Source organism: Erpetoichthys calabaricus, chromosome 2 (genome assembly GCF_900747795.2).
Source record: "Erpetoichthys calabaricus chromosome 2, fErpCal1.3, whole genome shotgun sequence".
Lineage (NCBI taxonomy): Eukaryota > Metazoa > Chordata > Cladistia > Polypteriformes > Polypteridae > Erpetoichthys > Erpetoichthys calabaricus.
In genome coordinates this window covers 114,465,768-114,492,018 of record NC_041395.2, presented here as the reverse complement: position 1 = coordinate 114,492,018, position 26,251 = coordinate 114,465,768, and the positions used below count along the sequence as shown (strand labels likewise).

General features: G+C 41.4%; 1 protein-coding gene across 1 annotated transcript in view; it reads right to left on the bottom strand.

Annotated features, from left to right (window-relative positions):
- LOC114646274 (calsyntenin-2-like) overlaps nt 1-26,251 on the bottom strand; it is a 791,236-nt gene that overhangs the window by 27,075 nt on the left and 737,910 nt on the right. Inside the window, exon 12 of the mRNA XM_028794392.2 lies at nt 18,947-19,158. Within this exon, the coding sequence (XP_028650225.1) occupies nt 18,947-19,158 (212 nt within the window). The remainder of the gene's footprint in view (nt 1-18,946; nt 19,159-26,251) is intronic.

Genomic DNA, 26,251 nt, shown 5'->3' with positions numbered 1-26,251 from the left:
AGTGTGTGCAAAAAGAGGCCACGTTTCAAGTAGATTTCCCAGGCTTGTGCCATAGACTGAAAGTGGCTTGTGATGTCAAACACTCAGAAATGCAACCTGCACCATAGCCTGTGGATTCCCCATGAAAGAAGAAGCCTGATCTGCTTTGGCAGATGACTGGCTGGTAAGAAATCCAGTTCTGTATCTTTGTGCAGCACAAGGGACTGCTCCAGAACTTGGCGTCTGCACTGACTTTGTGCATCGTTGCTCTGGAGGAGGTCTGACTGTTTAGCTCCGCTGTCTGTCAGCAGCATTTTAAAAAGGTGGTGTGGCAGATTTGAAGTAGTGTGGTTGATGGCTTTGATCACTCAAACTAGACAACTGTACATACAATTTCTAAAGTGCAATGAGGTGGCAGTAGGATGTTCTGAAAGTGATGGAAGGCCTCCCTCTTTGCCTACCATTAACTGATCTCTGTCAGTAAGAGGAAGGTTTCTCTGAGAAACACTTTCATAGTGGCAAACATCACTGCTTGCGTTAACCTTCTGGGGCAAAGGACACAGTGACTCCAGCTTGAAGATGTTTGTACAAATGCAGACAATGTAGCAGTGTCTGTATTAACAATCGACTCACCAAGTGCGATGGATACGTGATCAACTGATCTCAGGTCAGATGAAACACAGTCCTCCTGTAAAATTTCGAATGATGAGTCAGACAAGAGTACTTAATTTGCGCAGCCTACAAACTTATCGTTGTTTTTACCAGCAAAAAAATGCTCCAGCGTTGCCAAAGTGTATTGTTTTATAATTTCTGCATTGTTTTCTAGCTAGATCTCAAATCACACAAAATGAAGCTGCTGCATTTGCCTTGTCACAGCTAGCAGAATAGTCATGGAGATTTCATATGAACTTCTCAAAGTAGTGATCCTGTCTCATCTGGATGTGCAACCAAGAGGGAAAGCAATGTGCAAAGGTAGCACGTTTACCTGATGTTTACCATCTTGTGAACTGAAATGAGAGTTTGACAAATCAAACACACTGGGCTACCACTGGCATGAGCTGGTGAAAAGTCTGATGTGGAGTGAGCTGCCCTGACTTGGGGTGTTTTTAAGAAATGTAACAATTTATTCCATGAGGTAGAAGTGCCTAGTTGTCTCAGATATTTGAAATATTAAAATGTGTGCTACTGTTTAAATGTAGCAAGTCTAAATGCTCTCGATTGTAGTGGAAATCTGTCATTTTTTACCCTCAGATGGAGGTCCATAGAGTGCTAGATCTCTAGCAAAATAACACCATTTTCATAATTACTGAGCTTGAAATAGTTTAAAATGATACCCCCACATGGTTACGTTTGAAATTTGTCATTTTAAACCTTCTGTGAGGGGCTCTTAGGGGGCTAGGACCAACAGTAGAGAATAAAATTTAAAAACATTATCATATTTGTGACCAGCAACCTTGAAAAACCATAAAACGACACTCCTTATATTACAAATCCCATATTTTTTCAGTGTTTTGTGAAAATAAGTAACTGACCTCTCGTATTCCATTAGGGGTTAAACCCCTGGGGTCAGTAGATGTGACATGCACAGCTTCAAGTTCTTCTGATCATCTTTGCTGGAGACACCTGTCGGTTTACTCTTTATCATAAGGGTGTAATTTCCTGCACAAAACATGGTCAAAAATGGCCTAAAAATGAAGACTTTCTGGGTCTAGATGGCCATACATGGGGGGAAGCTCTATTCCTGCATAACTAGATGTCACAATAAGTCAAACGGCACATCATATGTGGGGGGTTTCTCATACTGGTGAGTCAAGAGGCATTCGACAACAAAACTGAAGTGATTCCCAAGTGTTCAGAATTAATTCATATGAACGCAAAATGAAGGCACGTTCATCTGTCTGATTAAGGCTGAATTGTAGGCCTTCACTAAATTCCTTTGTCCACTTACTGCTTGCCGTATTTGTGTAACTTAGAAGACCCCTAAAAGCAGAGTTGTGAGCATTGCTGTCAGACTTGCTAGTATGGTGCAAATGATAAAGAGTTGCTATCTGTAGTTTTAGATTTTAATAGACAGTTTAATAAAAGTTTAGAATACAGATTGGTGAGCGACGTTAAACATGTTTTGTAGGCTGGACTTTGGGTAGCAGTGGTCTAATGCCAGGTCACCTCTATCATATTTGTTATGGGTAAACTACCTACTATTGTATCAGCAACAGATACGGGTGGGGTATTCCTGCCAGACCTTGGGCTGTATCAGTGGCTGTACAAGTGGCGTCTGGTCTGGCCTTAGCTGTTATATTCAGTGGTCTGTCCTCCGCCCTTGTCTATGGATACTAAGTAAATCAATGAGTGCAGCCCGGAGATCTCTTTCCACGTTCCCCTTTACTGTTTTTTAACCTGAAGTTTCTACCCACTGACTGCACTACCAGAATGAGACATCTTTATGAATATGGTGGAGAGGCAACTATGCCCAGCATGGCACACTTTTACTCCTGTTTTCCACAATCCCATTACTTTGCAACCATGAACAGGTAAGGCTATTGACACTTTCAGTAATGTATTTAGTGGTTTCTGGTCTCTGGAAATTCTAGTTGCTAAAGTATACCTTTTCTAGGTTTTCTTTTTCCTTGATTTACAACTTAGATCTGTTTTTAAAGTGTGTGGGGTCCCAATCACATCCGCTCTTACTTCCCATCCTATTTATAATTTTTCGCTTGCTTTATCCCCTGATGACAATCAGTGTCTACTGTATATACACCACCCACTTCCAACCTTTGTCAATTACATGGGTGCAGCCCCTGGACCACCTTCTACCTCATCTGTTTCAATTTAATTTTCAAAAAAAAAAAAAAAATTACTTGGAGAACCAGTTCATGTTTGTTCATTGTTTTCACATCACCCACCGAAGCGATACGCTGCAGGTCTGATTCCTGGTCCTACTGTAAATGACATTTTTGTTTCTTTTATGTACTTTTATGAACACGTTTTGGGAATGTGTGCCAGTGTTTTTTGCTATGAGCTACTCTGTGTTTTGGCCATGGAGTGTCCATTCTCCCTGTTAACACCGCTCTTCTTCCTCATATTTCTTTACTACTTGTGCTCCATCTCTCCATTATCTGGCAGTTGAGCTATTTTCCTTTGGAACAACAGTTACAAAGCTTGCTGTAGCCTTTCATTGGAAAACAGATGATTCCTTTGCTGTTGTCTTTAGATATCCTCCTTTTTTAATTTGACTCTATTAGAACTCTCCATAGCAAGAATCAATGAAACATTTGGTCCTTACACTGACAAATGGTCTGAAATGATACAGCTGCTATAGGCCCAGGTGCCCTCTGGTCACCATTTCATCCTTAATTCTTAGATTATTACCACCACTGCATTTTCCTTAGTGCGGCTGCACCTCGCTTATCAATCTACTCAGACTTTCCTTGTAGTGTTTACTAAAAACTCAAAGTATCTGTAGGGCTGTGTTTTAGGGTTTATCGGGGGTATGTTATTGCATTATACTGGTAAAACTGATGTATGTCTTTTTAACATGTTTACCGTTTTGTGTTTCTTAATAAATATTTTATCTAAAAATAAATAAGACAGAGTAATACAAGATCCCATACCATTTTCTAAACAGGGTCACAGGGGGCTGGAGCCTAACCCAACAAGCACTAGGCAGGAACAATCCCCTGGACGGGGTACCAGTCCATCACAGAGTGAACGGATGGACAGACAGGTAGACAGCAAAGGTCCTAACTAGATAGATTAATAGGATTATATGTGACAGATGGGAAAGGAACTGTATAAATATGATTGATAAATACAAAGATGAGGCACTTTATGGTGTGCATCTAATATAAATGTTTCTTATTTTCATGAAAATTTAAGGAGATATGCACACACTCGGGTGATGTGTCTTCTCAAATCTTACTGAGCAGCAGGATCACAGCGATCTAAGGCTGCCTTCCTAAAGTGAAAGTCTCCATAGCAACAGAATGCTTTGAAATAAACTATAAGAAATGTGAAGCACCAGTGTCACACAAGTAAAATAACGGACATTGTTGAACTCCACCAGCAGAACAAGAGCTGCCAGGCCTCCCAAAATACTCATACTTAGGAGAAAAGGAAAGGTACTTATAGTAGACATGATCTCCCTAGACTCCTCTAGCCACAGGCCATGGGCTAAACATGGGAGTGTGACTACTTTATAGGGAGGAGGCCTCAGAATGCCACCTCCAAAGCAAAGGTACTGTGAGTTCGACAGCATGCAAAGAGAATATCATCACCTTGATCCTTCATAGAGTACTGGCTCACCTGGACAACAAGAGAAGGAACTATGTGTGAATGCTATCCATAGGCTATAGTTCTACTTTTAACACAATAAACCCCTCCAAGCTTAGGAACCAGAGGGACCTGCATCTGAGCACTTCACTATGCAGCTGGATTTTTAGCTTCCTGACAAGTAGACTCCAGGTGGTTTGAGTGTGCGGCCAAACTTCATCATCTCTCCTACTCAATAGGGGAGCTCCACAGAGCTGTGTTCAGAGTCCTCTGCTGTACTCCCTCTACACATATGACTGGACAGTCGTACAAGATTCTATCATTATGTAGAAGACTGCTGGTAACACAGCTATGGTAAGCCTGAGATTTAACAACACTGAGCAGGCTTACCTGGGTGAAGTGAAGAGTCTGTCACACTGGTGTCAGGACAACAGTCTACTTCTGAATGTCAACAAGACAATTCAGCTGATTGTGGACTTTGGGAGAAAATAGCAGAGGCACTACCATTACTTTAGTATGAACAACACTCCGATGGAAAGAGTGAACAGTTTTAGTAACCTTGGTGTCCACATCACAGAGGACATGACCTGGTCCAAGCACATTAACACCTTGGTAAGGAAGGCACTACAATGTCTTTACCACCTCAGACGCCTCAGGGATTTCAGGCTGCTCTCCCAATTGCTAAAGAACTTCCACACATCCAGCACTGAAGGTGCCCTGACATGAAGTATTATCATCTGGTTTGGGAGCAGCACGCAGCAGGACCACAAGGCTCCACAGACACATCCACCAAGTAATGAGGGACGAGGGCAAAGAAAACTATCAGGGATGCCAGTCATCCAAACAATAACCTCTTTTCTGTGCTGTGGTCAGGTAAATGAGCCCGCTGTCTGAAGACCAGTTCAGAGAGACCGAGGAGAAGCTGTCTCCCATAATCCATCTGCATATTGAATGAAGACTACATGATGCCCTATTGTTAACTCTCTTACATCAAGCAGTTTATCTAGTTGTTATTGTTCATCACCTGTTTTATAATTCAATTATAATGCATCCTATTGTAATCATTTAACATTGCAATTTTATAGATATTAAATCATGTACTATTGTTGTTGTCATTTTATATTCTTCTTGAATGCAAACTCATTGGAGTTTATCAGCTAAGCACTTCACTACATAATGTACTGTATATATAATTTGTATGTGACAAATAAAATTAGATTTGACTTGACCTTCTGTACCAACCGTATGCACCGTCAACTGTGCTCAGAAACAGGGGCACCGTGCTGCCTGGACATATGCTGTTGGATGGTGGGATGTTTACTGCATAAAGAAAACATGCAGGCGGTGCAGAAGGGGTTACACCTAATCTGTTGAGGAAAGCTGGATTAGTAAGAAGAAGGAAAGACCCACCTCCCTCTGCCCCTTCCTTTGGCAAAGTGGAGACAACAGGGTGTCAGAGATGGCACTGTCTCACAGTTATTGGAAATTCAGTTTTAATATACCATTTGGCTTCAGGCACAAACAAACAATGAGTATGGGGCCCTTGTGATTGATCCTGGGAAATCTACATTTAAAAAGATTTTGTTCCACTGCAATAATGATTACATTGTTTGATTTTTCGCATAACCTGATTCATGCAGGACTATGATTTATGAGAGACCACCAGGGCACGTAGTCTCACATTGACATTCTGGACTTAAACTTGAACTGCCCCATGTAATATGAAATGAAAAGTGGGGCATCCCTCAGTTAGAATACACTTTTAATAGAATAATCAGCATCCTTGGTTTATTGGCATGTTGGTAACCTGATACAGTCGATCCCAACCTCAAAACAGTGAGAGCTCTGGAGCTGTATCTGTTAGCAGAGGTTGGGATAAAGATTACATATCACTGTTCTACAGATCTGAATTCTTTGAAAACCAGTTAATGGCTCTTTACATAGTAACATACAGTAATCCCTCCTCCATCGCGGGGGTTGCGTTCCAGAGCCACCCGCGAAATAAGAAAATCCGCGAAGTACAAACCATATGTTTATATGGTTATTTTTATATTGTCATACTTGGGTCACAGATTTGCGCAGAAACACAGGAGGTTGTAGAGAGACAGGAACGTTATTCAAACACTGCAAACAAACATTTGTCTCTTTTTCAAAAGTTTAAACTGTGCTCCATGACAAGACAGAGATGACAGTTCTGTCTCACAATTAAAAGAATGCAAACATATCTTCCTCTTCAAAGGAGCAAACAAATCAATAGGGCTGTTTGGCTTAAGTATGCGAAGCACCGCGGCACAAAGCTGTTGAAGGCGGCAGCTCACACCCCCTCCGTCAGGAGCAGAGAGAGAGAAAAACAAAGTCCAAAATCAATACGTGCCCTTTGAGCTTTTAAGTATGCGAAGCACCATGCAGCATACTTAAAAGCTGCACACAGAAGGTTGCAACGTGAAGATAATCTTTCAGCATTTTTAGACGAGCGTCCGTATCGTCTAGGTGTGCGAACAGCCCCCCTGCTCAATCCCCCTACGTCAGGATCACAGATAGTCAGCGCAAGAGGGAGAGAAAGAAAAGTAAGTTGTGTAGCTTCTCAGCCATCTGCCAATAGCGTCCCTTGTATGAAATCAACTGGGCAAACCAACTGAGGAAGCATGTACCAGAAATGAAAAGACCCATTGTCCTCAGAAATCCGTGAACCAGCAAAAAATCCGCAATATATATTTAAATATGCTTACATATAAAATCCGCGATAGAGTGAAGCTGCGAAAGGCGAAGCGCGATATAGCGAGGGATCACTGTATTTAAAAAGTGAAATTATTGAACCGCATGGATGAATAAAGATCCGGTCCTACGCTAAATGTCAGTGGAAGGCACAGCAGACCAAGTCATTTGTTTTTCTACTCCATATTTGGGTGGTCTATTCAAAGATTCAGATCTAGTTGAATATCAACATTCAGCAAGTGCAGAACAAAGCCGTTACAAAGCTATGCAGCATGCTCATGGTGCCAACAAGGGCAGCTTCAGTACTTCAGTGACCCAGGTTAACTTTCTAGTCTGGCCACATTCGATTTCATTCTCATCCTTGATTGGTCAATCTAACCTGACTCGGTGCGAGTGAATAAGGGTGTGTGAGTGCGCCCTGCAAGTCATTCAGGGCTCAAATTTTTGTTGACTTTAGTGTTGCATGAATAAGCTCAGGGTGGCACGGGGGTGGCATGTGTAGTGCTGCTGCCTCACAGTTTGCTTCCCAGGTCGTCCCTGTGTGGAGTTTGCATGGTCTCCCCGTGTCTGCGTGGGTTTCCTCCCACAGTCCAAAGACATGCAGGTTAGGTGCATTGGCGACTCTAAATTGTCCCTAGTGTGTGCTTGGTGTGTGGGTGTGTGTGTGCGTGCCCTGCGGTGGGCTGGGATTGGCTCCAGCAGACCCCTGTGACCCTGTAGTTAGGATATAGCGGGTTGGATAATGGATGGATGGATGGATGAATAAGCTCTGGCCTTCATGACCCTCTACTCAAATAAACAGGCTATGGAGACAGTTGAATAATGACAATTATAATGAAAATCTGAGGAACGTGAGATAAAATTCAAAAGGATATCAAAAAGCCAGTAAATAACAGAGGAAGAAGGTTAAGTGTTATGGAGCGAATTCAAATCTTTTAGATTTGTATCATTGCTTTGTGTGCAGGTCTGATCCCCAACATAAAGCTCATCATACCATTGCACTCCAAACCATCCTGGGATATCTATATAATAAAATCTGTTATGCCAGAGTCCTGTTAACAGACTACAGCTGAAGGACCATCAAAAGTTAGGAATTGGTGCCACCCTCTGCAACCTGATTTTGGATTTCCTAATCCCCTAGGCCTCACCATGTGCAGACTGGCTGTGTTACATTATCCACACCGGCCCTCAACAAATGCACCCCACAAATGTTCTGTAAACTACCATAATATTGTAGAATTTCCTTCTTTTTCAGTTTTTATTAACCTAAATTTTAAATTTAAACCACTGGCATTTTGCTGCTTACCTTTTCACCATTTTACGCCATTCACTGCATTTCAGCTGATTAAATTTTAAGAAAAACAGGAAAAACTGAAGTGTTCTACAAGGTAGTATAAGTATACATGGCAAGAAACTTGAGACAATTCCAAAGAATGGAACAAAAAAATACAGAAAACATAAAATCGCCATGAATGCTGGTCCTCTCTAGCCTTGGAATGGGGCGAGAATAACAATTTTTCTATTAATTCACAGTGGTGTTGGTGGCTGAAAAACAATCAAGTGACAGGAAAAAGATGTCAACGTTGAGATGTCAAAGAACATTGCTTTCCTATTAAAACTTGAAATGCAGACTTAAATGTGTTCCAGGAGGAGCAGGATTAGCACCTTCATGAGGCATTAGACCGAGACCTTGGAAGCAGCTGCCTCACATGAACAAGGCCATCTGTGTCCGATTTCTGTTTCTACTCCTCTGCCATTAAAGTTAGTATGATAATTCCAGCAGCTAGAGACATTTGGTAACAACATGCTTTTGAAACTGATCAGGCTGATCAGGACACAGAGAATTACGAACTCTTATAAACTTACTGTCTTGTGACGACCAGAGTCAAGAGAATCATTTCAAGAGGGGTGTTTACTGTGCCAGTGAAAAGTGCCTGCCAATGCTCTTTCATTTGACAGCAGCCTGTGTATGCATACAGCGACATACATCTTTTAAATCTTTACTACTTCGTTTGCGGTCATTCCTGCCGTTACTTCCACATAGCTGAAATGGAAAAGCTCAGGAGTTGTAGTAATCTGTCAGAAATAAAGCTGGTGGATTATTTACGGTAAAGTATTTTCACATCAATTTTATATTGTGTCCCCAAGGAAAGATGGGAAATAATAATCCTTATATTACTTTGAATGTGTCTATCTGTGCTCGATATAAACAACAGTTGCCACAACTACTATATCCCTCCACAACAATACAGAGAAATCCGTGTTCCTGGCAGAGTTTTAGTCTTAGGCTTATCTTCAATTCTTCAATGTGACCAATTATCAACTGTGGTATTTGACTGATTATTTGGTGCATACTTTGTTACTGACCGAAACTGCATTATGACACTACCATTTTACACCTCCTTTTTCCTTCACTTCAATATAAGCCTCCCGATTAAATGAAAAGGCACATACAGCCTAACTGCGACCACCAGTCTCGCCTGCCTACATACTCACACCAACGGAACGAAGCAGAAACATCTAAATCACGCCAGACCAACGAGCACAGGCACGATACCTTAGAACAAGAAAGACAACGTATGACAAACCACAGAGCGACATTATCCGAAGATCAGCGGCAGCAAGCCTTGCACCTAGACAGTGAACGAAAAATGAATTACACACACGACCTTTCTGAAGAGCAGTGGCAAACTGTCAGACAACAAGAAACATTACAACGGAAAAACTACAGGAATTCCATAACATAAAACAAGATATTCCTTTTATATTACAGCATAGGCAATTCCTCATTCGTATAGCATATTGTGTGACTATCACCAAGTCACAAGGACAAACGTTTAATAATGTCGAAGTTTATTTGCCAGACCCTGTTTTCTACCCATGTAGTTGTACACTACATTTTCCCGAGTTAAATCGAAACCCAATTTAAATGTACAGGTACTTACGGGTTACACACAAGGGAATATTTTCGCTGACACTAACGTTTATGCACCTGTTGTGATGTGAGATTTTACGTATAGTTTGATAAATATTTTGTATGTATTTATTTGTAATTTAGGCAAAGTAATGTAATTTAGTGTTACTTTGGTGAGAGGCATTCGTGTTTGCCCCCCCCCCCCTTACAAATCTTTTTCTAGTCTTTTTTAATTTTACGACAGTGTTGGGGGGGTGTGCCTTAAACCAAATGGCGAGTGTTTCTCTGCTAAAGTCTTTCAACCCCCGCAAGAAAGCCATAAAGACATATGGTCTTGGGGGTGGCAGGTTTTAAGATGTTGTATTCCCCCATTGGTCTGAAGTATGGCTGTTTGGAATTGGCTTGGATCAGAAGCTTTTAAGTATCATGATGTCCTATTGGCTGTAGGGGTTGGACAGAGAATCTATAAATCTGCTTGTTCAACCACATTCTCTTTCTCTTACCAACCAACATACGATGAAGAAGTATCTCTCTTACCAAACTGATGAAGACCATCACACCATGAACTGAAAGGACAACACAATGGAGACCACAGCTTAGCAGCCATATTGGAACAGGCACACGGCCTGTTCTGAAAAAAGCTGAGCACCAATGATGCCTTAACTAGAGACATTTTAAATAACTACAAGTCTGTGTGCCGCCTGAAACTACACATCATTATTTAATCAGGTTGTATGGTTGCCAATATTCAAATGTACTTTGCATATTGTTATTATTTATGAATATTATCAATAATACATTATTTTATGTTGTAATTTAACTCCAGCTTGTCTTTTTACTATACCTAATTGCCTATAGATATAGAAGGGAAGGTGGGGATAAGTTATATACTATAATACCTTATAAACAGTGGTAAGGATGTGATATTAGCCATTCTGACAAAGGCTACTTATTAATAATACAATAGGAGAAAGTAGAGCAACATATTACTCTACCAAGATAAAACAGCACCAAATAGCGTTTTCCAACAATTATTATAGACGTCCGGTACTACATTACCTGACGGCTACACTTCACACATACTGACTTACAAGTGCCCTGCATTGCCCTTCTTATCCAGTATGTTCTGCTAACCTGTTCATGTTACACTTTGTATTGTAAATATTCATGCTGCTGTAAGTGACTATAATAACATCCCATACTAATCATGTGACTATTCTAATATTGAGTCCTCTCACAAGTCACTACTTATTAAAATAATCTGCTTTCTTACTGTAACGTGTGATATTCTTCTCGCCCTCATCATCATTTCATAAATGCTTTTCTTCTTGGGAAATTTTTGCAAGCACTTTTTCTAGTAAAGATATTATAGTGGACTGCTGGCTCATACAGGACAGGCTCACTTCCATTATGTTTCTGACCATGGTAATAGCTGCCCATTTTCTGACCAGTTAAAGGCTGTAAAGGGGTTTTGCAACACTTGGCGCAAGGTGGAATGCATATTTTGATGGGATGCCAGTCCATATAAATACTCACATTCACACAATTTAAAGGTGCCAGTTAACTAACATGCACGCCTTAAGGATGTGCGAAGAAATCCCATACATACACAACACCAGTCGAGAATCAAGAGTGGCAAAAATTGCGCCCAAAGGTAAATCAGATTTAGAAAATGAGTAAATGTCATGTTTGTGATGACTATTAAAAATTCAGAGATCAGATGTTTTCTACATAAGACACTAAGCCGAGATAAGGTAAGAGCTCCTGTCTTCTGATGAGGTTCCATTAATTATTTTCGCAACTAACTAGACAGAGTGCATTATTTTGTCTTATTTATTATATTTGTATGTATTGTAGCATTGACAGACTTCCAGATACCTTAATCTTCCACCTCCACAACAAAGCATCCTTACCTACAATGCAGCAAATTTAACTTTTTCTTTTTGTTTCCTGAATTTCTGCAATGTGCTTCTTATCTGATACCATGAAACAATGAAATGAACAGCAGCAGCTACTTTGCCTTTTAAATGTCATGTAAATTTTTTTCTAAGCAAGATCATTAGAAGTCATTTGTCTGAGAGGCAGAAACCTGAGTCAGCACAGGAATTGTAGCTCAGACTCATTCTTCTTTATGAGGGCTGCTTGCCATTCATCTTTACCAAAAATCCTCTTCCTGACAAGTGAGTGATAATGGGGTCTTCTCATGGAAGCCATTATTAGTAACCGATTCCCTACAATTGTTGCCAAACAAACTCATAGAGCAGGGTCCATTTATTCAGTTGCTGCAGGAGGGGGAGTCTGGGAAGATTGTGATTGAGCGGGAACATTTTGTTTCATTCGAGCTCTGCTTGTACCGGTACACGTCATGAAGTGAAGTCTTCATTCTGAAGCATGTGTCTAAGAGTGTGAAGGTTCTGTGGAAACTGAAGAGGCAATGAGCAGATGAATGGAGTGAACTGAGCAGCAGGAAATGACTATTAGCGGTATGTGTATGTGCAGTAAACGTGCATTGAATCTTGCCATCCACTGTTGAACTCACTTTGTTCAGTTCAGAGTTATAAAGAGATGGAGCCTATTCCAAGGGCAAAAAAAAAAGCAGAATAGAGGAACAAATTTACCTTGTGAGGAACACCATTTCATTGTATGGCACACCCTGGGTGACTTAGCTCCTTAACAGAGAGTTGACCAACGCAGCGCATGGACACCATGTCATTTAATGCAGTGCGGCGCAAGACTCAATCACTTCATCGAGCAACCCCCTTGGTCATTTCGACTCGCGGATTCTCACTTCTTTTATCTAACATTGTTGTGGGCCTGTGGGCATGTACCCAGTATACCCTGATGCTAGATCTGCCCCCTGCTGAAAATCTTTTCCTATATTAATCTGAAGGAGCTTATAGGTGACCGAGTAAGTTACTACATGAACATGAATGCCCTGTCATGTTTCTAGAGTTATTTGCACATCGTATGATATTGTACTAAGGGGGTATGATAACAGAGTGATATACTGCTGCCATGAAGTGATGCCCCTGAATGGCAATGATGTTGAAGTTTGCTAAGGCATGCAGGCATTTTCCGCTGCTTTCAGGGGATTCATTGTGTGCCTAGAAAACAAATGACCCAACCACTAAAGCAAGTCAGGTCAGGTTGAGGAGCATCCATTGGTACAGCACATTGCCTTATCCACCACACGACGAAACAGCTCGGGATCTCAGTTGGCAACTCCCCAGGCAGGCACATGGTCCAGTCCCAGCCTCTAGAAGGAACCATCTAACTCCCTCATCCAGGTGTTACGTGAATGTCTCCTTGGCCTTGTCCAGCCACTGGCGCCCTCAACAGTGAGGATCCTATTAGCTGGATCACCCTCAGGGAAATATGTCACATGGCATGAGTAACCACTCATTCGACACAAAGTCAAACCAGCAGTACCCAAGGATTCTCCAAAGAGACTGAAGGAGTCCAGTCTTCATCTCAGGTCACTGGATAAGTGTCCATGTCTCGCAACCATACAGCAAAACAGGAAGCACCAGGACTCTTAAAGACTTGGACTTTTGTCCTTTAGCATAAATATTGGGAGCACCACACACCCCTTTCTAGCGACCTCATGACCCCCATGCTCTCCCAATCTGTCTACTGACTTCATAGGAAGAGTCACCAGAGACATGAAGGTCGCTGCTGAGGTAAGCAAACCTCTCAGCAAGGTCTACACTCTCTCCGCAAATAGAGAGATGTCATAGGGAACTGTTTTTGGTTGCCAAAAGACCAATCCAATTGAAGGTTACAGAAAGAACCTTTATTTGTACAGATCAGATACAGGCTCATAGTCATGACTAGATGGTAACAGATTTATGAATTACCAGTGGTTCAGGACATTAAAAGGACTCTCTCTGCACACAACAACACAGAGTAAGTCCCGGTTTTCTTAATTGTTAGAGTGCTGCTAGGTAGCTTACCATACATTAAAGATTTTAGGGTTTTCTACACATTAGGAGAGCACACAGAAGCAACTTCATATGCAAAAAACCCTTCCCAGAATGAAATGGTGCTTGGTCAAGAAATAGTTCTGAGATGAACCACACAGCCCAGCAAGAGCCATCAAGTGCCATTAAAAAAACAGCATTTTTAAGAGAGTATCTTGCGTCTGGAAGAAGAAATCCATGGACGCTTGAGGTTTTTTCCCTATCCTGTTCCTTCCATTACAGTAAATTGCCAGGAACCTGGATTTTCTCATAATACAGTGGTCATGTTCCTTAGCTCACTGCAACATTAAAGTTTAGTTTTTTACTGACAGAACTGAAATGGTTGTCAGTTGGCTATTTCACAGTGATCATTACCATATGCCTCCATTGAGACACAGAGGTTCAGCTCCTTGTTCTTTGATCTGTTAGGCTGGGCAGCTTGTGTCTGTTGTTTTCCTCAATGGTATGGCAAATCATAGGACTGTATCGTTGAACGTTTTCAACTATTGTGTGTGAAAGCCTCAAAAGGGATGGATTTCCTAATTCAATCATAGTGATGTATCCAGCGGCCACAGCTCTACGCTGTTGAAAGCTTAACCGTTTTCATTTACAAAGGCAGTCAAGGTGGATCAGGCACTACATAATTCCGTGTATTTCTTTTTGTGCTATCTCCATGTAGAATGAAAAGAAAGAAACTTGGGTTGAAATTGTCTGTCACATGATCGTAGGTGTAAAGCAGGAGCCCCTCAACAATAAGAAAGTGAAGAGCTGTCTTGTTCATGCTCGCTCTGAATTACACATATGCACAATCTACTGGTACCAGCTCATCTGCCTTAATAAGTACTGTCGACATGTTTCTGACCGAGCAGTAAGTCAGCAGGGATGGGCAGAAGGACCTAATAAAGTGGCCACTTCATGTACATAAACACAGCACTTTTCTGCTTTAATTGTTTTATGTCAATAGCCATTGTTTCCTTACTTGCAGGCATGACAATCCCCCTTGTAAATATGATGTCATCAAAAGCTGCCTTAACTCCACTACCCATGTTTCTTACCTGTTCTGTTTTCGTCTGCTTCATTCAGCAGATCTAAGCGAGTGGCGCTGAAGCTCTAGCTTCATTTTTTCCTCAGTCATATGTTGTATCATGCTTGTTTCCAGCCTGGAATAAGAAATAAGCACTGGCACCTATTGTGGTTGCTGTAGTAGAAGACCTGTCATGTGACCTGTTATGAAAACGACGGTCTGCATCTGTGTTTGTTAGTGTTGTCTGGTACGAGTATATCGGAAATAAACAAATTACTACTCTAGCAAATTTTTAAAATGGTAATATATTAACATTATGCAAAATTTAGTAATGTTACTACTTGAAAATGTGTCTGAAATCACTTCCAGCTACCTTTATTGTAACGCGAGTGCTGCACCTTTAACAAAGACACAGCCATCATGGAGGAGGCGACACTGATTCTATGTATGCGGAGCTGCGTCTTTGCGACTGACGGAAAACCAAATCACGCCAGCTGAGCTTTGCTACACACTCGTCAAATTAGTTTACAACAAGTAAGATGGAAACGGTTGATAATACTAGTTACCCCAACTTGTTGATAAATGGCGCAGTCGACCTGAGATACTGCAAATCACAAAGGTGACCCCTAAAACCTGATCCAAGTGTCATTTCACCAAAGCACCTGAAAACATCCAGTCTTGTTAAACATTTTTCCGTCTCTCACCCTGATGTTTTATGGGTGTTCAGAACTAGACATGTGAAATGATATTTTCAGTAAAAACACAAAAAAGTTAACGTATTTCTGTGGTTTAACATGTGCAGCATTTTCACACTGAAATCTTTCCCGAAGATTGTTTGATGAAGAGATTAGTTCAAGTCTAATCGTTTATATTTTGTAAAGTGTGAAGCAAACACCATACTAGATAGTGTTAACCATTATTAACCATTAAATTAACAATAATTAATTGTCAGTTCATTTTGTACATTTTTATTTCTTTATTTCAAGTTGTCTGTTACTTGTTTTTGGTATCATTTTTGGTATCGGTTCTCAGCTGCCAAACCTGGTATCACAATGTAGTCTGTGCAAAGTTTAATTAATGTGCATTTCACTAATGATATTCATAAGCCCCCAAATGTATATTGTATGCACTGATTGACTCATATTTCATGAACATGATGACAAATTATGACAGTATTATGTTTCACACGGTCTAGATTGGGGATTTCAATTTCAGTCCTAGGGTCTGTGCTGGAAGGTTTTCTGAACAGAAGCTAAGCCCGGTCAGGCCCAGCAGTACTTTGATGGGAGACCATCTAGGAAAGCTTGGGTTGCTGCTAGGAGAGGTGTTGATGAGGCCAGCAGGGGATGCTTACCCTGTGGTCTGAATGTGGATCCCAATGCCCCAGTGCAGTGATGGGGACACTGTGATGTAAAAATGGTGCTGTCCTTTGGATGGGACATAAAAACGAGGTCCTGACTCTCTGTGGTCATAAAAGATCCCTGGGTATCCTTGGTAAAGAGTAGGGTGTATCCTGATGTCCAGGGTAAATTGTCAACTACAGCTTAGTCAATCTGCCCCCTCTAATCATCCCCGTCTCTCACCCTCTTCACCACTTAACAGCTAATGTGTGGTGAGCGTACTGGAGCAAAAATGGCTGCTGTCGCATCATCCAGGTGGATGTTACACATTAGGGGTGGTTGAAGTGGCTGACCACACACTGAAGCAGTTTGAGAATTGGGAAAAGCGCTATATAATTGTAAAGAATTATTATTATTATCCCAAAAATGCTTCCTTTTAGATGGACTCCTCCAAGTGAGACGTCATTTCCTTGTTTTCTTGTGTTGCTACAGAAGTTACAATCTGGTTGTGCTAAATGTGAACTGGAAGAAGTGAGCATATACACGTGTGACAGAGCTATCTGCATTGTACTGTCATGGAGTGGGCTTACGTTTATGAGAACGGGCACTAAAGTGTTTTATGCCCTCGGGGTTGCTGTAGTTAAGATGAGATCTGTTCTTCTGTTTCTGGTTCTTCGAATAAGCACATATGAAGGAGATTCGTAGGTATTGTCATCTTTGAAATAACTTTAAATAAAGTCGGAACTGTTGTCCACACAATCCTGCTGGGCTTCTTTATGTTATTAACGAGCAACGTCTCTGTAAACCCACCGAAGCTTGTTAACACGTGTGTAAGATAAAGGGGGAATCATAATTTTTAGCTTGTTCGTTAATATTCTGCCCTTTGTTAATGGTCAGGTTATTTAAGCCATCGTGTCTTAATAAATACGCAAGTAGATGACACTGAAGCAGCAGCTGCTGCTCTTTAGCATTTAGGTTCATTTGAGAGGGTGTGTGTGTGATCATTCATTATTAGTTAATTTTGCATTGTATTTTAAAAAAGTTATTTGCTTTGGCATCATTTTGGTATTGGATCTGATGTCAAACTTTCGGTATTGATCCAACACTAGTGTGTTTTGGTGCATATTCAAATCACACTAAATGACAGTTGAGTGGTCTTATGAAATTAAATAAAATGATCACATGAATGGAAAAAAAAGCAATTCCTACTTAATATATGGCAAAAAGGAAATTCACAGATATCAGTTATGAGAAGACACAAAGCTGATTTTGCCTAAATTCTTTACGCTGGTAGCCATTTGATTACAGCAGCAATATGCGGCAAGATGTTAGTGAGGGAGTGGTTGGGACCAAGGTGCTTTATTTTCATTCTGTTGTGTACATTTTGGGGCTGTATACAACTTTTTTGTTTTCTTGTTTCCCTTTCATTACACAAGGAAGTCCAAAGCTTGATTAAAGCAGAATTACAGCTGCCATCTCTGGACTTCATCCTATATAGACACAGTTCTCTATGATTTAGAAAATGGCCCCTTGCTGGCACTGCATCCCAGAGTCAATCACTTCAGGGGTCCCTCAACTGAAGGTGTTCAGGTCGCGTATTCAGGACAGGGTTTCAAGTGAAAACAAAGTTACTTTTACAATCCAGAATCCTCTGCATTCTTCCCGGAGAGCATTTTATGTCATAAGACTAGGTGGAGTGTAAGAGCGTGCAGAACTCTGCTGGTTTGCATCGCCCATCCATTACAATATGCAGTAGATGATGACTGTGCATTTGTGGAAGACATTATGTGTAATTTCATATAATGAAGGGATGGTATGAACTTGCACTTTTGAATGTGTGTGCCTGTGTGTTTGCTGTTATTGAGTCTATCACCTCTGAGTTGCTGTTATTGAGTCAGATGCCTCTGTTTTATCCTGTCACTTCACCTTAATAAAATGAAAAATAAACTTTCATGCTGTAATCTAGGAGGCCAGTTGCCTTTGAGAAGAGCACAACTGTGCAAACGTCACCCTGCACCTTGTGACCTCTCACTTCTGGAAAGATTTAGCTGTTTGATGACGGGGAACTTCCATTCCCTCCAATATACTACTTCAGCTCCTGCATTTGGAGTGTATAAAGTGTTACTGCAAACAGGATATAATTTTCTCCAAAAACCATCAAACACGCAAATTACACCAAACTTATTTAACAAAACACCAAGGATTAAAAATCAATATACGTCACAAGAAACAGCTAGAAAGCTAGTCAGTGTGGCTTTGAAAAAAGGCCGGTCTGACAATGAAGAACAAATCATACTTTTACCGCACTCTTTTATCATCTGTGTGTCCGATAACATAATATGATTTTCAGAGCAATCTGATAAATTGAGTTTCTGCCTTCATTTTTCTATTCCAATGCTATAAAAAACAAAGTATTATTTCTGTTTTATTTTATTGCGAGAGAAATGATTCAAGCGCATTGGACTTCATGGGAATGAAAGCGACAAGTTCAGTTCAATAAGACTTTATAAAGTAAAACATTGATGTATGTGGAAGCAGCTCTAAATCATGTCAGCTGTCCAATTATCTGGATCAATTCTCGAGCCGCTGAGGGGATGCAATTCTTGGCTCCCACCTGGGGACACCAGGAGCAGGTAATAAATGAGGGCACAGACATGCTCAGAGGGGCCCAGGCGACCTTGCACAATCCATCAACTGCCTCTAATCTCTGTGTTCCGCCAGATCTTTATTCACAGGAGACACGCACCTGTCCTCTCCGCTGGCGGCTCCGTCTGTGCCACAGTGCTGATGAGTCGGACATCTGGGAAGAGGACCACTCCCTGGGCACTTTCAAAGTCTGCAGCCGGCCAGATGAAATGGTCAGTTCCTGCAATCGTTATCCTTGGCTCACTGGGCTGAAGAACCATCACGAAGGCGTCCACGTCTGGGATGCTGATGCACGTGTCTTCACCAAAGCACCTGCCAAGTTAAGAAGTGCAAGTTACAAACAAGCAGCAAAAGGCACAAGCCCCATGGGGGTTGCTAGAGAGACACTCTGTGACATCTTTGTCAGTTCTATTCATTCCTTCTGCTTTTTCGCTATATTGTTTCAAAAGAGCTAAAGCCTGGTAGCATGGGGCACCACCGAGGCAGCAACTTTAGACTGCAGGCACACATGCCAACACTCGGACTCATACCGGGCCAAGTCAGAACCAACAGTTAAGGCATTCACAATTTTTCCAGAGAAAACTCACATGGAGTTGGACTCAGGATGCAAGGCCAGGGCTGGTTATCAAATCCAAGTTCCAAGGTCTGTAAGGTCCTGATAGCGTCACCTTTCCCCATCCCCCTCACTCATATTAAACACTATAAATACATCCAAATTACTGTACCAGGAATACAACAACCAATGGTGCAGTCAACCACGCTGTGCTGATTGGTCCAAATTCTAACCGCATACAGGTGAGGTGGCATGTGGTCTTTAGGGTGCAAACCTTTGCAAGTTACAAATTGTACATCAAGTTCCTCTGGCAGGGGGCACACCAACACATGTACTGGATGTGATTAGTGAGATGTCTGCTGAAGAGCAGCTCAGCAGGAGTAAGCGTCAGGGATGTGGAGAAGTAATACTGTCAGCATGGAAAACTGTAAAGGAGAACTGAAATCTTCATATTTTGAAAACAGAATACTGTACAGTTAACAATAAAATATTAATTAATAAACAATCATGAAGGCATTTTCTGGAATACAAATTGAATGTGGCCCACACTCCTTCACATACTGACCTGGCACAGGGGCACAGAGGACCTGCCAGTTCCTCCTTTACTTTGCTGCTTGGTACTCCTTGAAAATGAAATCTCTCACAATCATGACTTTATAGATACTTATTTCTAATATTGATAATGAAATTTAGTCTCAGATGGAAGCCAATACTACAGTTTCTTGTTTGGGTTGTTTTCTTTTAAATAGTTGGAAATTTTGAGCAGTGCAGAAAAGCTCCTGAGTGCATCATGTACCAAAGAAGCTAATTGTTGTAATCTTGCCAATTCCAAATCTCAAATAAAAAAGGTGAATACCTTAAAAACAAATGCTAGACATGTACTGCCTCACAAGTCTGAACAAAAAGATCAGGCATCATCTCCAGAGGCACCCTAGTCCCAAACTCTAACTGCACGCTGTCAGCCTACGCAGCTTCAAAAAGGCTGCAAAAGGCTAACAAAACCAAGGATAACGAAGCTAAAATTGGTACTTTTCAATTAGGCCACTAACATAGTCGAGTAACACTGGCACTGTATGTACGTGTAGCACCACTGCTGCGAGGGTTCAGCTGTGTCCACTACACCTTAGGTATCAAAGTTCTTTTTTACTGGTTACTGCCATTAGGCCTTTTTTCTCAAATGTTCAAAGAAAAACTTAATATTTTCAGATCTTAAAAGGGTACTTCAGTAATGTCAAGGTGACTAAGGTTAGAGAAGTGAATACCTTCCTGTAGTATTTCAAAATTACATTAGTTTGTGCATCAGCTTTATTGACTATAAAAAAGCTAAACAATCTTAGAAATATGATTCTTGTACATCTGCTAGCCCTGCTCCAGATCTCTGCTCTGCTCCTTTGATTTACTACTACTGCCGTTTTCCACTCCCACATGTCTCGTTTTCAGTTTTGTGCACTTTTACGGTATACCTTTAAGACTTTCTTGTGGTTCCAAACAGTGAAAGGTCACTTGTGCTGAACAGATTTAGTCACCGATGTGGAAGGGCCGACCTTTAGGGCTGCGGCTGCTGCTGATGCCTTGAAAACTGTCCAAATTAATTAGGGAAACTATAAAAGCCTGTTTAGACGGGTAATGTCGGCTTGCATTACTTCCCGCAGTATCACTTCCCTTATTAAGGGCATAAGGGTGTTATTATTTTACTCCATTTATTCTGACATCTTTGCATACATTACTGTGAACTTTTTTAGTTCTTTGGCTGCAGGTTTGTTCTTAAAAAAAGTGATCAGCTCTGGGAAGTGAGGGCTTAAGCTTATGGACTATGTGCTGTGCTCATCTCAAGTTTAGTACAGTTTGTTCTTGAAACTATTATTTTTTTCAATTTTTTCAAAGCCAACAAACACTATAGATTTATAGAAACAGAGAAGTCTGTAGTGGTTTCATTGATGCTAAGATTCACATTGTCTGCAGATGGTGATTTGTTTAATGTATTGTGGGGGACCCCAGGAACACACCCTGCATTGACCCAGCACACACACACACTCATACACAGAGACACTGTTAGAAGCACAATAAATAGATAAATAACAGAATCAAATAATAAACAAAGAACACAAGATACGCAAAGGCTCTCCCCAGCTCCCAGATGGCAATAATAAATTACAATACTAACAGCAAACAATAAACTCTAAAGGCAATATTCAACACAGTCCAGTATAGCAGGGGCAGTTGATGATGGATGCATCAATTAAAAACCCTGGGAACAGCTTTCTGAAGGCAACGTAAAGTTTTGTCCTACCAGGTTCCTAATACAGCGTTAGGTTTGAAGTGATTGAGTGTGTTCCATCTGACAAAGACGTATCCAATCAGAACAAAGTGACACGGACAGGCAGGCAAAGGACAGCACATCCATCCAAACAGAAACTGTAATCCATGGTGGTCACGTCGTAATCCAATTGTGCGTATGAGGCGTATTAACAAACAGATGGATGATCGAGATCCTCCCAGCGTCTTTAATATTCCTTTTTAAAGGGCCCACCTAATCAATCTTCTTCCCAGCAGCCCCTGAGCCCTCTGAAGCTGTCCAATAGCCTTATACCACCAGGGTCTCTGGGAGATGTAGGCCATTTTAAGTAGCACTGCTGCAAGTCTTTCCAGCATTTGTCAGAACTAACTGTATTTATGCAGGAATGCCATCCTGGGAGGTGTCCAAGTTTGTTGATTCCACTCTTCAGTTTAGGCCTGATCAGGTGACATTAACATTCACCAGTGGCACTGAATTTAAACAGTAGTTGGACCTGGACGCCTTCTCTGAGTGTTGCCTTTTAAAGCAGGAACTCTTCCATTTCTAATTGTGCCAGTAAATGTTGTACATTTGTCCAAACTAAACTCTCCTTGAAGATTTGGTGAAGTGTTTCATAAAACTGTTTAGACTGAGAACCTTTATAATAAATGTATACTATGTTGTAAAACAAAACACTTCTTTATAACACCGTGTAATATAGCACATAAGCACCGACCCACTGCCCTGGTGACGTGTCTTTGATGATAATCTGCTTTGGCTGGAGAATTGATGTGTTGTAACGGATGGTATTTAGGTACTGACTGTCAGTAGAGTGTCCTGTAAAGTAAAAATCTTGTATGCCACACAGAGAACACATACAACTTAGGACTGCTTGAACTCTATATAGACACCTTCTGGCTGGCCCTCCATCTGCTGTGCTCCTGGTTTGAATGGGAGTTAGGGATGGTGATTTAAAGTACAGATCTCACATGTCTGAGGATATTTACACATTAAAAGAAAGTCTGATTGTATGGATTTCATCAATACATTCCCGGGACCTCAACACCTTTTAGAAGAAATGCAGGGGTTTTAGTGTATTAATGATTCCAATGATTTCCTTCTGCATCTTCTCTGTAACTTTTCCAATTTACTAACCTCCTGTTCTAATCCAGTGGCCAGTAATATATACACTTTTGTGCAATTCAGGTGCTGATCCATTCAGTCTGTTTGGCCTTATGACCTGCAACCCCTCTGTCCACAGGATTGATTTTCAAGAATGCTTTCTCCAGAAACCTTGGCCTTCTCAAGATTTGAGTTCTGTTTGTCCATCACCTTTTTTCTTAGCCTTGGCGTCTTGCTTTGGATTCAAACTTCTGTTTCTCTAAGGGACATGTCCTTGCCATATTTTTACAGGAATGTCCAAAACTTTCAGAATTTTTCTAGTTTTCTCTTGGCTACCTTTTATATTGTCATCCTTTCCATCTTCTAATTATCCTTCCATTGGATCTGTCACTCTCTCCAGCCCAGAAGAGGCTCTTCTCTGTCTCTGGATACATTTGCTGCCAAGTTAGTTCTAGCGATTCAAGAGAAAGTGACAGGCCCTCCTTCTTTTCCTCTCCTTTCAGTGTCACTCTTTTTGAATTCTTGAACTGTCAGTGGTGAGGATTAACTTTTAAATGCCAGTTTATGCTGCAGTTAATCCAGGTATAGGTGGCCTGTTATTCTTGCCGCCACTCTTCTTCTTAATCTTCTCATCCCCAGGGCTCGGTGTCTGGATCACGCTACTATTTTAGGTGTGACCAGGCATCGCTGTCCTATACTGTTTTTGATTGAGCTATTCAGGGCTGTTATAACGGTGGGTGGATATTTGGTGACTGGGCACCACATTTAGGTTGGGACCCGTTCTTATTTTTGTGCCTTCTTTTTTCCTTTGTTGACTGTTTGGGCTTTATTTCTGTGAATCCTGAATCATTTCTTGCCAATCTTCATTAAAAATTCAGTCAGTCATAAATCAGTACAGTGATTTCATACATAAACCTAAAGTACGACTGCACAGGACAAGCCTGTGTTCATTTTCCTGCCATGCTTAATGTTGTCAAACAGCAGCATTCATTAATGCATTGCCTTTGAAAAGGCATTGCTTAGACTGTCCTCAGTGTCCGTGAGATCTTGGATGAGGCAGCTTTTCTGAATTTTGCTCAGTATCATTTTCACGCTGTCTTTAGATTCTATAGTAATGCTTTGTGTTTCTAAACCTAAAATGTGCAGAAATATGGAAGAAAAAAGGAAATTTCCAGTCACATGTAAAACCTCAGTCAAATTTTCTGCCATATTATCTGAAGGTACTTACACATTTAGAATCCAGTAAGTTTTTTTTAAGCGTCTTTTCATAGTGTGTACTCGACTCACACCAATTCTGATTAGTAACGTGAAGGTATCTAATAGCTTGTGCGTCAGATTCACTACACACACTCATTCCAGCGGCCACGTTGTTAGACTTGAGGCAGCATGATCTAGGTGTGATAACAGGTCTGTGGCTAAACGCTATTTAAAATAAATCGCGAGTCCAAATGGGTGCATGTGCACGTGTGAACTTGGCTGCGCTTCTCTGAGTTTGATTGGGTGCTTGGCTGATCGCACATTCACGTGCAAATATGAGCGGGTCAGTCACACAGTTCATACCTTGGAGCAGATGGAGGACAGCTCCTGCACCCAGTCGAGGCTATAAAGGGAGCCTGCATGGCAGCGAGGAGAGACAATTGGTTAAAAAGAAAAAAGTTCAGAGGACTGCTAGAGAGGTGAATGGGTGGGAGTAAACCAGACGGCAACTGCAGCCTCAGCGCGCGAGGGAAGAGACACACAGAGTGAAGTGAATGGCGCTCTGTGGGGTGTCCCTGTTGATCAGTGTAATAACAGGGCCGGCGAATGAACCACCCAGGTAGTGTCACGCTGGTGTACGGGATGACGGAGGGCTGGCTGCGTGGGTAATGGAGGGTGCCGGTTGAGGCAGGTGGGGAGGTGGTCATACCTGTTGCCGTCTCCGCCAGTTGGAAGACACGCTGGGGTGAGCTGGAGAGACGTGTGGTGAAGGATGCACTGGGCTGGCTGAGGAGAATCTTACAGACGATAAGGTTTGATCTGGTATCGAGTGACTGTTTAATCTCGATTTTAGAATTATTGTTTTATCCTCCACAGGTTACTCTGGATTTTATGGATTATTTATTGGTGCACAATTTGTTTATTTGTTGGGTTTAAAATAAAAGCACTTAACCACTTTGCCCCAACCACTTGCTGACTGTGCCTTGTGACGGCTCTGTGTTCAAGGGGCTCCTGGGAGCAACCAGGGAGAGTGCAGCTGACCCGGACCATCACACTAGGCAGGAGTCTGCACAAAGACCCTCACACTGGGGAAGTTTAGTGTTCCTCCTTGACCAGGCCACATGACCTCTTTGGAGCGTATGGAGGATAATGTTCTGGCTAAATTGCCCACCACGGCCCCTAATCATCCCCTGTCTCTCATTGGCTAACTATCTCTCACCCCTTCACCACCTAACAGCTAAAGTGTGGTGAGCATACTGGCACAAAATGGCTGTTATTGCATCATCCAGGTGGGTGCTACACATTAGTGTACACTCAATGTGTAAAGCACTTTGAGGACCTTGAAAAGCGCCCTATAAATGTGATAGTTTAGTCCACAAGAAATGGGAGCTATACACTCCAGAGGTGACATCCAAGATTAGTATAAACTAGCACTGGGCTATTGACTCTTTAAGGTCTTATTTTTCAGATTCATTTCTTCTCCTTTAATATTTATCAAAAACAGAGCCCAGCACATGACGCTTTCATTTTACACCCAATGTATACTCTACTAGTTTTCAGCTAAAAGTTATTTGGAGTTATTTGCTTGTTTCAATTAGCAGAAGGTGACCTCCATGTTAAGACTTCAGCCCTGTGAGGTCCTCTCAAATAAGCATTAATTGTCCATTATCTAATAAGCCACCTAGCTGGGTATTTATTTTATTCTGTGATCAAATAGCTAGCACGAATGATCTGACATTAGTCGTTTGAACCATGGAAACAGCTTACCAGCAGCCATCTCATTTGTTTTGTTTTTTTTTCCCTTGTAGCAAACCTGAGAAACTGCAAATGGCATTTGCAGGTCAAAAAGTCAGGTGTTGTCCCTCAGCTACACGTGGAGCCTTCATAAAACATAATGTTATGCAAGCGAGTAAATCATTCTAATTAAATAAAAAAGGCAGATTCTGAAACCCCAATTGGAGTTGGAGGTCAGCGACACGATGCCACTAAGCCGTACTTTTCCTTGTGCTGCTGGGCTTTGCAATTGCTGGCTACATGCTACAAAGATGAGGCAGAAAGCAATTAATAGATACAAACCTTAGCCGTCGAAATGTGTTTCACGGGGAAAAGATGATTTGACTATTAGGTTTAAGTTGAGCAAATAATTGTTTTATTGAAAAAAAAACAAGTGACTGCAACGAAAGGAGAAGCTAATTAATACGCTGCGAGTTGCCCTGCTTCGTTTCAGTCTCAACGTATAAAACGTTTTACGTTTACCA